We start from the raw sequence: 15,241 nt of genomic DNA, 5'->3' as shown, positions 1-15,241 counted from the left end.
TTTTCACAAAGAAGTTTCATTTCACAGGAAAGGTGATGTTTTTCTCAATTCTGAATCCTACACGCAGGATCCCTGGACTTTCCCTCTGGGGTCCAACGAGACTGTAGAAATGACCCATCATTCTGACATGATTGCAGTGCTCCATTTCACTGGCGTGTTTCTTGTGACATCCTTTATGAACAGAGTGAATTGCATTAGAGAACAGCTCCATGCGGAGGGAGAGCATATGCCCAGTGTGAGTCTTTGCTGGTCTGGCTTATTGTAAAGTCAAGATTTTGAGTTCTTGGAGTAGCAGAGGGCCCACACGGCTTTCACACGATTCCTCCTAAATATCTCCAAGCTGGGCTTTGAAAGCAGATGAATAACAAGTGATAGAAGAATATACCCACTGACCGAGTTCAGACGGTAAACCCATTATGTTTGAACCTGTATTAGAGTTAGTTATTTATGAGCCTGTCTATTCTATTAGATTGCAAGTTGGGGAATATGTCTTTCGCATTCTTAACCGCCAGACAAAGCAGCAGCAAGCTCGTGGCCTGTGTGCAGAGGTCAGTAAATGTGCATTTATTGAGTTAATGGTAATCCAGATTCAGTTAGCAAGAATCATGGAGTCACAGGAGTTGGAGGTACAAGACTCTAGATGATCTTAGTTCAACTTGGTATTAGGGTTCTTCAGAGAAACAGAACCAGTCTCTTTCTCTGTCTCTCTCCCTTCCCCATTTATTTACTTATTATGAGGAATTAGCCCATGTGATTATGGAGGCTGAGAAGTCCCGCAGCCTACAATCTTCTGTCTGCAAACTGAGAGCCCAAGAGAGCCAATGGTGTAGATTTCAGTCTGAGTCTTATTTATTTTATTTTATTTTATTTTTTAAGATTTTATTTATTTGATAGAGACACAGTGAGAGAGGGAACACATGCAGGGGGAGTGGGAGAGGGAGAAGCAGGCTTCCCGCTGAGCAGTGAGCCCGACGTGGGGCCCGATCCCAGGACCCTGGGATCATGACCTGAGCCGAAGGCAGACGCTTAACGACTGAGCCACCCAGGCGCCCCTCAGTCTGAGTCTTAAAGCATGAAAACCAGAGACCTAAATGCAGGAGATGGATGTCGCAGCTCAAAAGCCAGGCCAAGGGAGCAAATCCTTCCTCCCTTCCTCCACTTTTTTGTTCCATTCAGGTCCTTAGTGTGTTAATTGATGTCACCCACCCACACAGGGGAGGGCAGACTGCTTTACTCAGTCTTCCAATTCAAATGCTGATTTCTTCTGGAAACATCCTTACAGATACACCCAGAAATAATGTTTAACTAAATGTCTGGACGTCCTATGATCCAGTCAGGTTGACAGAGAAAACAATCACAAACTTCCTCCTTTACACATGAGAACATGGAGCCCCAGAGGGAAGGGATGCGCCACTCCCAGGGACACTCACACCGGTAGGTAAGACCAGAGCCCGTGCTCACGTCTAGCCACAGAACTTGTTGGTAAGACGACATGTCTTCATTTCACCTACCGCTAAACGCTCCCAGGGATCTCTCCCACTACGTCTACATCATGGAGTGTGTTTCTATAAGCTGTTTAAATTGCTTCTGTGCACCAAGTCAAGCAACCAGACAACCAAACCAGCTAAAACTTAAATCCTAAAGTCAAAGTGAATTATATTCCTAGATGACAAGCTGAATAGTGATTGAGGAAACTGCCCTGGGGTTATATGTGTGGCCGAAATCATAAACGCAGAAATGGTACGGTTACCATCTACTGAGTGTTGTCAGGCCCTGGGCCATCCACTTTGTAGAAAAGATATTATCTCATTTAAATCCCATAAGCCCCCTATGGTGTAGGTATTATTTTTCTTACTTTACAGGTAAAGAAACCAAAACTAGAGAAGCCAAGATCATGGCTCAGGATGTCCCAGGCAATAATTTGGAGAGCCAGGATTCAAACCCAGTTCTGTCTGACTCCGGAGTCTGAATCCTCATTCCTGTGCTGTCAGAATTACCCAGGGAGGAACACAAGGCATGGAATGGTGGGATGCATTTGTTAATTTGTTCAGAGATTCTGAAACGGCCTTTTCAAAGGAGACTAAGGAAAGAAAGAAAGACTAGAGGAGATGTTCAAAAGAGTCAACTGTGTTACTCAGCACATAACCGCTACATTTCTGGGTGGGATTGAAAATAGCTTAGATTTAGCATGAGTGGCTGGACGGATGTTAATGAATATGGAAAAAAATTGAAGATAGATGAATTGGTTCAGTTTATTTCACGTTTAAGTTACCCATGGGACACCCAACCACAAGGTAGTCTGGGGGCCACATAGAGCTTAGGGTTAAGAGTCATTTATCAGGGATTACCATACCTGGGTCCCAAAATCTGCCATTTGCTAGCTCTGGGATCTGGAAAGTCATTTAATTTTGGTGTTCTTTGGCCTGCAGCTGCACCAAGACATGGATGATGGTAATGCCTACTTTGTATGACACTGTATGGATGAAATAAGAAAATACATGTGAAGTGCATAAACAGTGCTGAAGATATAGTAAAACCTCCCAAAATTATAGCTTTTCTTTTCATATTCAGGTCAAGCATTTGGGAGAAATCCCTAGACTCAAGAGGGAGATCTGCCGACATATGCATATGGAGTGGGTTGAATTGTGGCCCCACAAAAAAGTACATTAAAGCCCTAACTCCTAGTGCCTGAAGACATGAGCTTATTTGGAAATAGAGTATTTTTAGATTGCATCAAGTCAAGATGAGCTCATGAGGGTGCGTCTAATAAAATGACCAGTGTCCTTATAAAAAGGGAAACTTTGGACACAGACACACACAAAGGCAAGGTGATATGAAGACACACAGGGAGAAGGCCTTGTAATGACGGAGGCCGAGACTGAACTGGAGCAGCTGTAGGCCAAAGAGTACCAAGGATGGCTCACTGCCGCCAGAAGAGAGAGGAGGCAAGGGGAGGATTCTACTCAGAGTCCCAGAGGGGTCAGGGCCCTGCTGAACCTTGCTCTCAGACTGCTAGCCTCCACAAGCCTCAGACAACCTATTTCTGTTGTTTTAAGCCATTTAGCTTGTGGTAGTCTGTTATGGCAACCCTTGGAAAGAGAACCCAAGCAGGGAGAAACGTGAAAGTGGAACAGGTCATTGCATCTAAAACACCATGAGCGTAAGCTGTGTTGTTGTGGAATAACCAAGGAGACACAACACAGGGAAGAAATGAAGGAAAACAAAATCCAAAAACTAGATAACCCACTCAAGCAAAGTTGAGGATGACTCCCTCCAGTGAGATAGATTGGCATGTCAGAATGTCAAAAGGTATGTTTAGAGCCCAGCAAAAATAATTTAGTCATGTGTTTTTTGAATAAAATCATTAATGAAATTATTGAATCTCAAGCAGGCTGAGGCTAGGTGTATTTTCTTACAGTGTTTGACTCTTTTGTAGGGTATTGCATGATTAATATGTACAATGAAGTTTTTGGCAATCGATTAATGAATAAGTGCATGAAACAGAGCACAGCAGGAGCGAGGTTGACAGGTGCACTGGAAATGGAAAAGTTTTGAAGTAAATAGGTTAAAAATATGCTGAGAAGACTCTTGGTCCTAGTAAAATGTTGAGCTTAAAAAGAACTCAAGGTGTTCCTCTTGCAGAGCACCTGAAAATGTAGCATGGAGTCTGACACATGTTTATATGCCTAGCTGTGGGAAGAAAGTCAGTGAGTTCCTTAGCGACCCAAAGCAAGGAAGGAGGTGAGAACAGAGTATTCCACTCTCCTGTGTCACCTGGTTCTCGCAGTTGGCATGGATGGGGGTGGGATACCAGTGTCCATAATACAGAGATTTGGGTCTTAAAGGGGCAGGAGATGAGGTCTTGGTCTTCCACAAAGCAAGGAGTTCGACCTGATCTCTCTCTATGTACATATGCACCTAACTGTGTTTCTCACAGCAACCCCAGGCTGAGAAATAAAGCATCAAAAAGTGGTCACGGGCTAAGGACAACCTCAGACACCTGGCAGAAGGACATAGGAGATCTTCTTGGAGAGACATGTCTTCAATCCAAACATTACAGGATTCCTGCAGATAAAGATTCACTGAAGATGACTCTGTAACTCCAAGTTACAAAAACAGGAAGAAACAATCTACCTAGACCAAGATTCAGCAGAAACAACAGACAACATAATTAAGGCCTCAAGAATGTTAGATAATTGAAGCATGGGACTGAGAATATAAAGTAAGTAGATTTAAAAGTGGTTAAACACACAATAGAAGAACCAGAAAGAGAGGAGCAAGACATTATGGAAAAGAACCGATAATTTTGAAGAAGAAGCAGGAGAACTGCTAGAAACACAAAAAAGGATTCAAAAGTATCAGAAACTCAATAGATGGGTTAAACAGTTGACTTGAAAAAGCCAAAGAGTGAATTAAGGAAAGTAGATTTGAAATTGTTTTCAGGGTGCAGGACAGTGACGAAGAGATGGAGTATGAACGAAGGTCAAGGGCAGGGAAAGGGCTCGTGATAATGTGCTGGGTAGATCTAATAGACGTTCCAGAAAAGAGGGAGTCAAGAGAATGGACAAGATGAAATATTTGAAGAGATAAAATCTGACTTCAAAATTGATGAACAAGACCATTTTCCAAATATAAGCATAAGACAGAGAAAAATAAATAAGAAGAACTCCACACTAATCACATTCTGGCAAGACCGCAGAACACCAAAGACAAAGTACTTAAAAACCAGCAAAGAAAAAAGACTCCCTGAAAACAATGACAGTTGGAAGGACAGCAAACTTCTCAACAATGACACAGAACACTGAGGGCAGTGGAAGGAAATCTTCAGTTAGTTCGGAGAAACTGACACGATTCTAGCTCTCTTCTGGGCTCTTAACTTTTTTTTGTTTTTTTCCTACCACAGACTCATTTAGTAGCTTGGTGAAGCCAGTGTGCAATAAACTTCAGAGGAATGTGATGAAAAACTTCATTAAGAGTGCACTCTAATCCATTCTGTAAATTGTGGGGGAAATAAAGATACTTTCAAACAAAGGGTCAAAGTTTGTTGCTAGCAGACCTCACTTCAGGAAATAACAAGAGATTTAATAAACAAAGAAAATGGATCCTAGAAGAAAGGAGTGAGATAAGAAGGAAATGGGAGAAATGAAATTGGTTGATATAAGAATAGATCTAAAGAGAAATGGTTATAGAGTATCAACCACAGCATCCTAAGTAGGGAGCACAACAACGGGGTAGAATAAAAACATTGGATTATATCATCATACCAGACGAAGGACAGGTGACGAGAGCTCAAGATTTCTAAATTCGTTGCTTTCTTTGGGAAAAGGATCTATTTGGTGATTAAATGTGGATTTTGTTTAAAGAGTAACAAGTAAAGAAATAGAACTAGAATGTTAAACAGCCAAACCAGTAGAGAAAGGGAAAAAAAAGGGAATGAAGAAAAATAGATCGATTCAATAAGATACCTCGAAAGGAGGAATAAAGAACGTACAAAGCAAGGTAAATAGAGCACAGTAAAGTGGCAGAAATCAGATCAGTAACAATACATGTAAGTAGGCCAAAGTTGCCATTAAAGACAGTGCGATAGACTAGATTTTATTTTTTTATTTTTATTTTTTATTTATTTATTTATTTATTTGGCAGAGAGATACAGAGAGAGCACAAGTGGGCAGAGAGGCAGGCAGAGGGAGAGGGAGAAGCAGGCTCCCCGCCAAGCAGGGAGCCCGATGCGGGGCTCGATCCCAGGACCCTGGGATCATAACCTGAGCCGAAGGCAGCCGCTTAACCAACTGAGCCACCCAGGTGCCCCTAGACTAGATTTTAAAAAAATACTCGAAAGTCAGTTAAGCACTGTTTACAAAAGCATTGTAAAGAATGAGAGCAAACAGATGGAATAAGAAGTACTAGTCAAATTCTAATCAAAACAAACCTGACAAAAGTGGAAAGAGGAAGCAGACAGCACTAGTGGAGATAATTGAGGGTTAATAAATAGAATAATAAATAGAAGAGGTTACATTCATGAAAACTATATGACAATGATGAACTTGTGCATAATAACATAGCCTCAAAATATGTAAAGAATTGTAAAGGGAAAAGGACAAATCCACTTTAGGTGGGAGATTTTAATTTGCCTTTCTCAGTAGTTGATAGATCAATGACCTAAAAATTAGGTATATGTTACCAATTTTGATCCAATGATTATTTGTTAGAAACCTGCACTTAACAATTAGAGAATATGCATTCTTTTTATTTTTATTTTTTTTATTTTTTTATTTTTTTGCATTCTTTTTAAACTCTCAAGGGGCATTTGCAGAAATTGACCAGACAGTAGGCCACCAAAAAAAGAACCACCAGAATAAGAGAAAAATCAGTGTCATATATACCTCATTCACTGGCTAATTCAGTAATTCAAAAAAATTAGAAATCAGTAGCTGTCCAAATGATAACTGAACTTCATCTATAAATTAAGAAATTTAAAGGTTCTGAAACAGCCTTGAGTATAGGTTTTTTGAGTTCAAATTTCAGTCTATGGTAGAGTGAAGCCCAGAGTGAGGCCAGTTCTCGCTGTTGAACCTGCTTTGTAAATGTAAAGTCTTTCCCTACCAGGAGGCGAAATGTTAAATCTTATTTTTGCAGGCTTTTGAGCGTCTTGGACAGCAGATTGGCAGACTCGCCCAGGGCCTGGTTTTATAAACAAAGACTCCATAGGACTGTGATATGGCCTAGAGGTACATTTTCTGTCGGTATTTTTTTCTGAAACAAGGATGATTTTTCTATCTGGAAGCCAATATTTTACACGATATTATTCAAGAAAAATGACACTAGGGCTGCTATTCTCACCAGTCTGACTCTTGCTTAACCTGACTTTTATTCGTTCCTCTTGGGGGGGGGGGTCTCTGAAACAGGATGTTTGCCTGCATGAGGTATTCTGTTTCGTGAAGATTCAGTCCATCTTCGGCAATGCAATATCCTCTTGCCTGACTTAAATACCTACTTAATATTTTCCTGGCAGCAGTGGAATGCTACTAGGTCAGAAAACAGTTTCAGGGAAATGTAAAAATAATTTCAACCCGCCACCCACGCACCGCTTGCCCCCCCACCCCCCAACAGTAATTTAAACGGGGCAACTCTTGAACTCTCATTTTTGCTTTTATTATTTTTCTTTTCATTTCAATGTACTGAAATAGCCTTCGTAAAACTTGTGGCTATTAACCATGGAATCGAAGATACAAATAAGAGGCTTCGGAGGCAGATGACTTCTTTTTTCCTTTTCCCTTGGACTCCACGGGTTTACCATTTTGATGTCCCTGAGATGTGGTCTGATGACACAGCTGTTTTCCAAACAATTGGCCTGGAGGCTGAAAACAAAACAACTTATCTTCAGCAGTTCATGATTCATCTGACAGAAGCACCTCCAAAAGCGTCTCAAAATAAAGCGTAAATCAGACTTTTTTGTTTAAAGGAAGAGGCTGGCCCTGCGATAGGAGATTGTTCAGTTCATCTCAGCAGAGTTTGCGATGTGAAATCCACTGTGTGGATGCATTATTTCTCTGCGATGTTATTGTTGGCAGAGTACTTTCACATACGTTATCTCATTTACTTTTCTATTCCCCTAACATTCACTTAATTACCCACAGAAAAAGAAAACAAGTTCCAGAAAGGTTAACGTTTACATGTAGTCAGTGGTTGAATCGGAACCCAAATATTGGTATTTTGGCTCCCAATAAAGCCTTTTATTTTACCACTGAGTTTGCCCTGCTTGATGTGATTGTAATTTGATTCCTCCGACATTTTCAGTGTCTGAAATCCCTGGATCATAAAGTCCAGGCTTCTTAGTAAGATACTTAAGGCTTTGTTTGATGGGACCCCAAATTTCATCTCCGTCCTCCTGCACCTGGGTGCTCCCTCTCCAGTCCTCTACTCCAGCCACACCCCATTTCTCGCTGCTCCCTCAACACCTCAGGTGTTCCATGCCTCTGCGGGTCTGAAGCTGGGTTTTCGCTGTTCCCCTAAACTAAAGGGCTTCTCCCTGCTTGCCACCCGAATTCTGTCAAATGCTTTTCGTTAATGCAGGTTCGAGCCAAGCCCTTCTGGTGAAAACTACCTTTTCCCTTGGCATCTCTCCCTTCTCTGGCTGCCCTCTGAATCTCCCGTTGTACTTGTGTTTACAGTAAATACTCAGTAATTCTTACTTGAGTTAAATGAATCACAGTCCTTCTCCTATGGGAGTCCTTCCTTAGGTCCTTGAATTCTGCATGTTGTTTTTAGAAGAGGAAAAGCAGGCTCCATCATGAGGTCAGGTGACAGGGCCCAAGCCGCGCTGCTCACTGGGGACCGAAGATGTGGAATGGCATGCCTACTCCGCAGAACGCTACCTACAGCTGCAGCATCCATGCCGGGCCCAGGTCCTGGGGAGGGTGGGGTTCACTGTGGGGCTGTCATTGGTGCAGCCCCAGAGGGTCATTATAAGTGCTTAGCTCTCAAGATCATCGAAGATAGATGCCCAAAGGTGGCGGTGAGCGAAGGAGAGGGGACAAGAAGGGGCTAGTCCAGTAAGCAATGGGTGGTGTTTGGGCATAGGCATGGGGCATTGGTTCAGGAGATGGCAGGCAGCTGTGTGTGGCTGTAGGATGGCGGAATGGGAGTGGTTGAGAATGACACCTATGAAGACAGTGGGATCTGGCGAACTCAGGGTCCTGTGCTTCATGTGTGGGAGATTGGGCTTGTCTCTTGAAAAGTGTTCTCTGTTATGACACCTCCAGAGTAGGTCCAGAATAATGGCACTCCATGGACAGGTCAGAAAGGACCGTCCTTCTTTACTCTATCATATGGCCATAGTTTGTTTTTCATATTCTTTGCTTGTAAACTTATAGGGCAGGGATTTGGAGATCCAGTCCCAAAAAGGTAACAGAAGTAACACAACTTTGTGTAACTTTATTCTTTTCTTTTTTTTTTAAAGATTTTATTTATTTATTTGAGAGAGAGAGAATGAGAGATAGAGAGCATGAGAGGGAAGAGGGTCAGAGGGAGAAGCAGACTCCCCGCTGAGCAGGGAGCCCGATGCGGGACTCGATCCCGGGACTCCAGGATCATGACCTGAGCCGAAGGCAGTCGCTTAACCAACTGAGCCACCCAGGCGCCCAACTTTATTCTTTTCAAGGGAAGCAATCCCCATTAGTAAACTGCATAAGAAAGGGAGATTAAAATTTTATACCCTTGAAAGTTTTATAAAAACACTGTAACAAATATATATATATATAATTTATTTAATTAGCCAACATATAGTACATCATTAGTTTCCGATGTAGTGTTCAGTAATTCATCAGTTGCGTATAACACCCAGTTCTCATCACCTCATGTGCCCTCTTTATATATATATATATATATTAAAATATATAAAATATATATATGGGTGTTATGAACAAACAATGAATCATGGAACAGTACACCAAAACAAATTATGTAATATATGGTGGTTAACATAACAATAAAAAATTAAAAAAATATATAAAATATATATATTTCAAAATAGGTCCCAATATCTCTAAATGTATTGAAATCCTTTGTAAGATGTTGTTTTGACTTCGAAACAGAGAAGAATGTATTTTTATAAACAATTTTTTAACCTAAGTACTCTGTTTATTGGAGAGAAAAAGAGAAAATACAGTTTAGTGAAAAAGAAAAAAAAAATCTAAAAATCTCCATCACCTTCTCCCCAGAGACAACCGTTGACCTCTTACTGCCAAGCCCTCCAAAATTCTTTCCATGGATATATTTACATTTCTTTGCAAAGTTTAATTATGCTTCAATAATGTTTTCAAACTTTTCAATTTAATCCACTTGGAGCATTTTTTCCTATCAAACTATTCGGCAGTATAATTTTAGTTTCCAAGTATCACAGGAACATCCTTACATGTGCCGCAACTTAACTAGTTCTCTTTGGTTGGACATTTAGGGTGTTTCCAATGTTATGCTATTATAAACACCACTACAAAGAACATCCTTGAAAATAAATTGTTGCGCACATCCTCTATTATTTCCTTACGGTAAATTTCTAGAAGTGGAACTTTCAGTTCAGAGACGATGCACATATATTTTTTTTTAAAGACGTTTCAAATGTATTGCCGAATTGTTCATTGGAAAGGTGGTAGTGATTTATAGTCATGCCAACAGTACAGGAGAATGGCCGTTTCACCAACCCAAAGCGAGAATGTTGGTAATAAGAACAATGCCGGTCGAGGAATTGGCCCCTGGGGTCTCGCCCATGAGTCCCTGAAAGGAAAATTGAATGAGCCATGACAGCCCTGGGCTTAGCAAGGGAAACCAATTAGCAGCACACCAAGGGACCACAGAGAGATCAGGCTTCCTTTTATTTTGGCTGTCTTCCTAAGATGTCATTTTACCATTTTAACATGAAGCCCGTGACTTTCGGGAAGATATTTATATATAATTTTTAGAATATCTAGTTAAACCATTAAGAGAAGAAAATGCATTCCCAGAATGAACTGATTTCTAGGAAATGGTTACCAGCACCGCCCCCCCCCCCAAAATAGTCCTTCTAGGTTGTTAGAGGGAAAAATAAAACAAAACAAAACACAATTACGAAGGGTTTGGCTAATACCTGGTGGTGGGATTTAAGAAAAATGACCTGGGGAGGATGGTGGACGGGAGGATCTTCTGTCTGAGAGGTCATGACTGTCCTCCACACCAAACCGAAGGGCACGAGGGCTTGAATTGGGGATTCTTAAATACGATCTGTATCAGTATAATGAGGAATTATGACAGGCCATGAGAAAAAGAAGAAAGAAGATCTTTTATAAAAATAGTCTGGAGTTGTGACCATTTTATCCCCCAAGGTCAAATCCTGACCCAATGGCAAAGAGCCATCTGAACTCAATGGTGGACAAGTTAACCTTCCATATACACACTCCATTTTCACGGACTAACAGAGCATTCCTGTGTGTTTGGATTACACAGGAATGCGCACACCTTCCTGTCAACACTGCCATTTCAGGTTTTGCAGATGGCACAGAACCAGAGTGCTCCCTGGTTTTCAGATTCTATGCGCTGATTGCTGGTTGAGAGTGTGAATATCACAAAATTGGTGGAAATCTCATCCTAACCGGAAAAATTAAACATTTACGTGCCCTACGCCCCAACAATTGCACATCTAGGTCCTCCCTTCAGGCCAGCATCTCCCCGTGCTTGCACATGGATCATCTGAGGATCTGATGAAAATGCAGGTCTGGAGCGGCACCTGAGATTCTGTGTTTTGAAGTAGGTCCCAAGTGATGTTGATGCTACAAGATCCCAGGACCACACTTTGAGCAGTGAGGCCCTGGAGGTGATGGTTTGAACCTTGCCTGCACATAAGAATTACTGGGGAACTTTTAATAGTTCTGATACCCCAGCTGCCCTCCAACAGAGTTGAGTTAGAGTCTCCTGGGATGAGACCAGGTTCAATGCTCCCCTCTCCCGGTGATTCCAGTGTAGAGCCAGGGCTGTGGACCAATGCAGATGCCTTCACATGTACCCGGGGAGGTGGACACTCAGATGTCCACTGGTCAGTAAATTGGGTCCATGCATGTGAGGGGGCCCAAGAGCTGCTTACCTGATTGAATACCCCTAAATGGATTAACTTGGACACATCTTGAAAATATAATGGTGGGTGCCAAAAGCGAATCAGATATCATTCATGTTAAGTTTAAAAACACAAACAGTACATATAGTTGATATGGCAACAGTATTCACATATACATAGGGATGATGTGTGCATCAAGTTCAGATGGTGGCTGCTTCTGGAGTGTTCAGGAGGGGGAAGCGAAGGGGTGACTTCCATTGGATTTGAAGTAATTTCTTTCAATTAAAAAAGATATGAAACATTAGTGTGTGAAATGGGGGGAGGGGAGACGGAAAGCGAAGGAAAAAGGAAGGGAGGGAGGAAGGCAGGGAGGGAAGAGGTGAGAACTCTGGTGGTGTGACTCTCTGGCTGTTTCTCACTGTAACTGCTATTTCCTTTTGTAGACTTGAAATCTCTTCCAACGTGTCCCACACTTGAGTAGCCCGAAACATCAGTAAGACCAAACAAGGTTCTAGAGCTATTAGCTACAAAGTGGCTCAAAAGGATGACTTATCCCTACACCGGATTCTCACTCATTATGATCAGAGCATCTCGGCATGCCCGACCTCTAAGGGCCTGTCCAGGGAACCAAGGTCAAGGTTCTCCTTTTACATGTAAGACAGATACAGAAAGGAGAAGCAGTCTCCAGGGCTTGCAGCAAGTTGAGAGACCCTAGGATTCGAACTCTGGGCTCCTGCTCTCTGCCTGGGTGTCTTCCATCTGCCAGTATTTGGGGGCCCTAAATATCCCTCCACCTGGGGTGTCCATTTGGGACAGTCCCAGCTGTATATCCATCAGGGATTGCCTGCTCCATCTCCCCAAGGCTGTGCCCTCTGGGATCCCACCCAGGTCCCCTCCCATTAGTAGCAGCAGAGGATGATGACATTGCCAGCATGCTGTTGGGTGTGAAAGTGCACCAGCCCATCCCCAACCCTGCAGGTGCCAGGTAGGTGCAAAACCGAATTCTCTGAGGGAAAAGCAAGGAACTGACAGCTCTCTCCCAGAAATACTTGCTCATTGGAGGTGCTGGGGTTTTGGTTTACCTACACTTTTATTTCCAATTTTGTGGTCAGTATTTTTCAGTATTATGTACAAATACATGTTTTGTGTGATGGTAATTAAAATCTTCCTGATTTGTGTCTTGAACTTTTTATTTTCATATAAAGATGCCCGTAGTTTAATAAGGAAAGAAAGTTGCCATGTTTTAAACATTTTTAAATCAGTAAATAAAAGTGAAAGTAAGTGAAAAAAATGAATGATTAAAACAAAACAAAACAAAACAAAAATCATCCGCACATTAAACTTTAGATTTTCTAAGCAACCAGAGGGCAACGGTATGAATGATCCCAGACTTCCAGAACAATGCCCTTTAAAGGCAATGATCTCCGTGTGTGAGTCAGTTGGAGTTTTGTTTTTGTTTTTGTTTTTGTTTTTGTCTTTCCCCCAAGACACCTTCTTTTGACAGGTCACTGAGTCAGGCTGGAGGCTGTTCTTCTGGGACAGCAGGAAAAGGGGTCACTCTGGAAAGCTGCGCTGCTGGCATCCCACCCGGGAGGTGGCTCTGCCCTGGAAATGTGTCTTTGGGAGTTGATCGATTATGTTCCATTCCCTTCCAGATCCTACACTGTGGAGTACGGACCATGTCCGGCAGTGGCTGGAGTGGGCAGTCAAAGAATACGGCCTTCCGGACGTCGACGTCTTGCTGTTCCAGAACATCGACGGGAAGGAACTGTGCAAGATGACCAAGGACGACTTCCAGAGGCTCACCCCGAGCTACAACGCTGACATCCTTCTCTCGCACCTGCACTACCTCAGAGAGAGTAAGATGGTCCCCGCTTGGGGTGGAGATCACTGTTGTGCTGGTTCTGGCTAGCCTGAGCTGAGAGCGTTCACAATAGTCTGTGGACAGCTTCTTCCTGCCCTCACCTGTTCTCATTTAGGGTCTGAGAGAACCAATGGTTTACCAGGCCATGATGTAGGTGAACATAATGAGAAGCAGCCAGTGCTTTTCCCAGAAGCCAAAAAGTCACGTTAGCCTTCAGCTGCCTCTGCCAGGGTCACCTGCACCAAGCAGATCACACGGCAAAGGGAACCAAAGCTTTATCTGGTCACACATGACTGAGTCTCCGTGGTGCCCCAAACTGAGAAAGAAACGGATGGAAAGGCTCCTACCAGATGGGAATTATGAGGTTTATCCTCCCTAACGCTAAACCAAGCCCCCTCCAGATCCCACCTGCACACGAAAGGAGGAAAGTTTCCATTTGGGATCATGAGATGTGGCTTCACCTGACAGAATGGGAATGGCATATTGGCGATCGGGGGCATGAATTCACCAAGTTTGCTGCATGCTTTAATTTGTCAGATGTCAAGCATGGTTAGCAGGGGACAGAAGTAGAGGGGCAGTGTGAACTCTGGTGTAAACGCTTTGCCTGGCATCCCGATCACTCACTCCCTGAATTAAACATGGGCCCACCTAGGGTTTAACACGCTAATGAGCAGCAGGGCCATGGAGAGATTTCCAAGCAGCCCAGGATACGAGGGTGGGAGTGGGGAGGTGTTTTTCTTCCTTCTTTCTTCTTTTTTTTTTAGAGGAAGGTAATTCTCTCTCTCTCTCTCTCTCTCTTTTTTTTTTTTCATTTTGATGTTCCTTCTGTTTTGTTTTGTAGCGCCTCTTCCACATTTGACTTCAGATGATGTTGATAAAGCCTTACAAAACTCTCCACGGTTAATGCATGCTAGAAACACAGGTAATGCTGGCCCTGCCCCTTGCCCACTGGACAAATGCAGGGTCTTGCCCACAGGTTGCATGCTTTAAAGGTGGCACGCGGGATGGGCAGCGAATCAGGAAGGCAGAACAGAGAGAGGATGATTGAGGGGTTCCGCACACGCGGGAGGCTCTTGCAGGAGGTACCAGAGCCTACAGGCAGGGGGCGCCCTTTGGTTTCCAAGCACTGCCCACTCCCTTTGACAATCAAAGGACTTTAACCCCGGTGATGTGCAGAATTAGCCTTTAGCCATAGCCTTAGCTCACATTTGCTGGATTATAATCTGCTGCTATTAGTCCCCAAATATGCACCGTGCTGCTGACTGTAGAAAGTAAAAGCATCTTCGATGAAAAGGGGCCCTTATTATTCCTTTTTTTTTTCCTTTTCATTCTTAAAGGAATGTGTACTAGGACAAGCAGGAGTTTTATTTTTCCCTTTTAGAAAACGTTTTAGGACATTTGACTTGTCTTGACTTCAGTCTTCTTGCACAGACTTTGGACATTGGCAAAAGGCAGTAGAAAGGAATGCTCGTTCGTTACTTTGTGTGAGCTTTTGTTGAAAGGGAAGCTATGTTATAATTTTGGAAGATATGAAATTAGTGGCTAACCCAATCCCTGCTATTCTGTCTCGAACCACAGATTCTGCATTCTCTTTATGTATTGCCTGAGCCTAGTAGAGTTTAACAGGATCCTTCGTCTCTGCTAACCTTCCCCGCCTCCCCTCATAGTAGAAGCTGGCTTTCTGCGGATGAATGTGCTCCTGGCTGGCCTCCGTTGTCTCCCTCCTGATAGAGACCATCATAGAAGCATGGCCACAGGCTGCTCACCCCACTGTATCAGCCTGCTGGGACCCTCTG

The 15,241-nt window shown here is 42.9% G+C and overlaps 1 protein-coding gene across 8 annotated transcripts in view; it reads left to right on the top strand.

The window, feature by feature from the left end:
* The window catches only part of ERG (ETS transcription factor ERG), a 252,130-nt gene that overhangs the window by 218,765 nt on the left and 18,124 nt on the right, over positions 1-15,241 (top strand). For 6 of the 8 annotated variants that reach the window (XM_073887036.1, XM_073887035.1, XM_073887037.1 and 3 more), the window contains 2 exons: positions 13,237-13,440; positions 14,287-14,367. In XM_073887036.1, the coding sequence (XP_073743137.1) occupies positions 13,237-13,440; positions 14,287-14,367 (285 nt within the window). The remainder of the gene's footprint in view (positions 1-13,236; positions 13,441-14,286; positions 14,368-15,241) is intronic. The other 2 variants (XM_073887040.1, XM_073887038.1) reach the window with 1 other exon arrangement.

Source organism: Callorhinus ursinus, unplaced genomic scaffold (genome assembly GCF_003265705.2).
Source record: "Callorhinus ursinus isolate GAN/ISIS: 27379988/994484 unplaced genomic scaffold, GSC_fseal_2.0 scaffold75, whole genome shotgun sequence".
Classification (NCBI taxonomy): Eukaryota; Metazoa; Chordata; class Mammalia; order Carnivora; family Otariidae; genus Callorhinus; species Callorhinus ursinus.
This window is presented reverse-complemented; position numbering and strand designations above follow the sequence as displayed.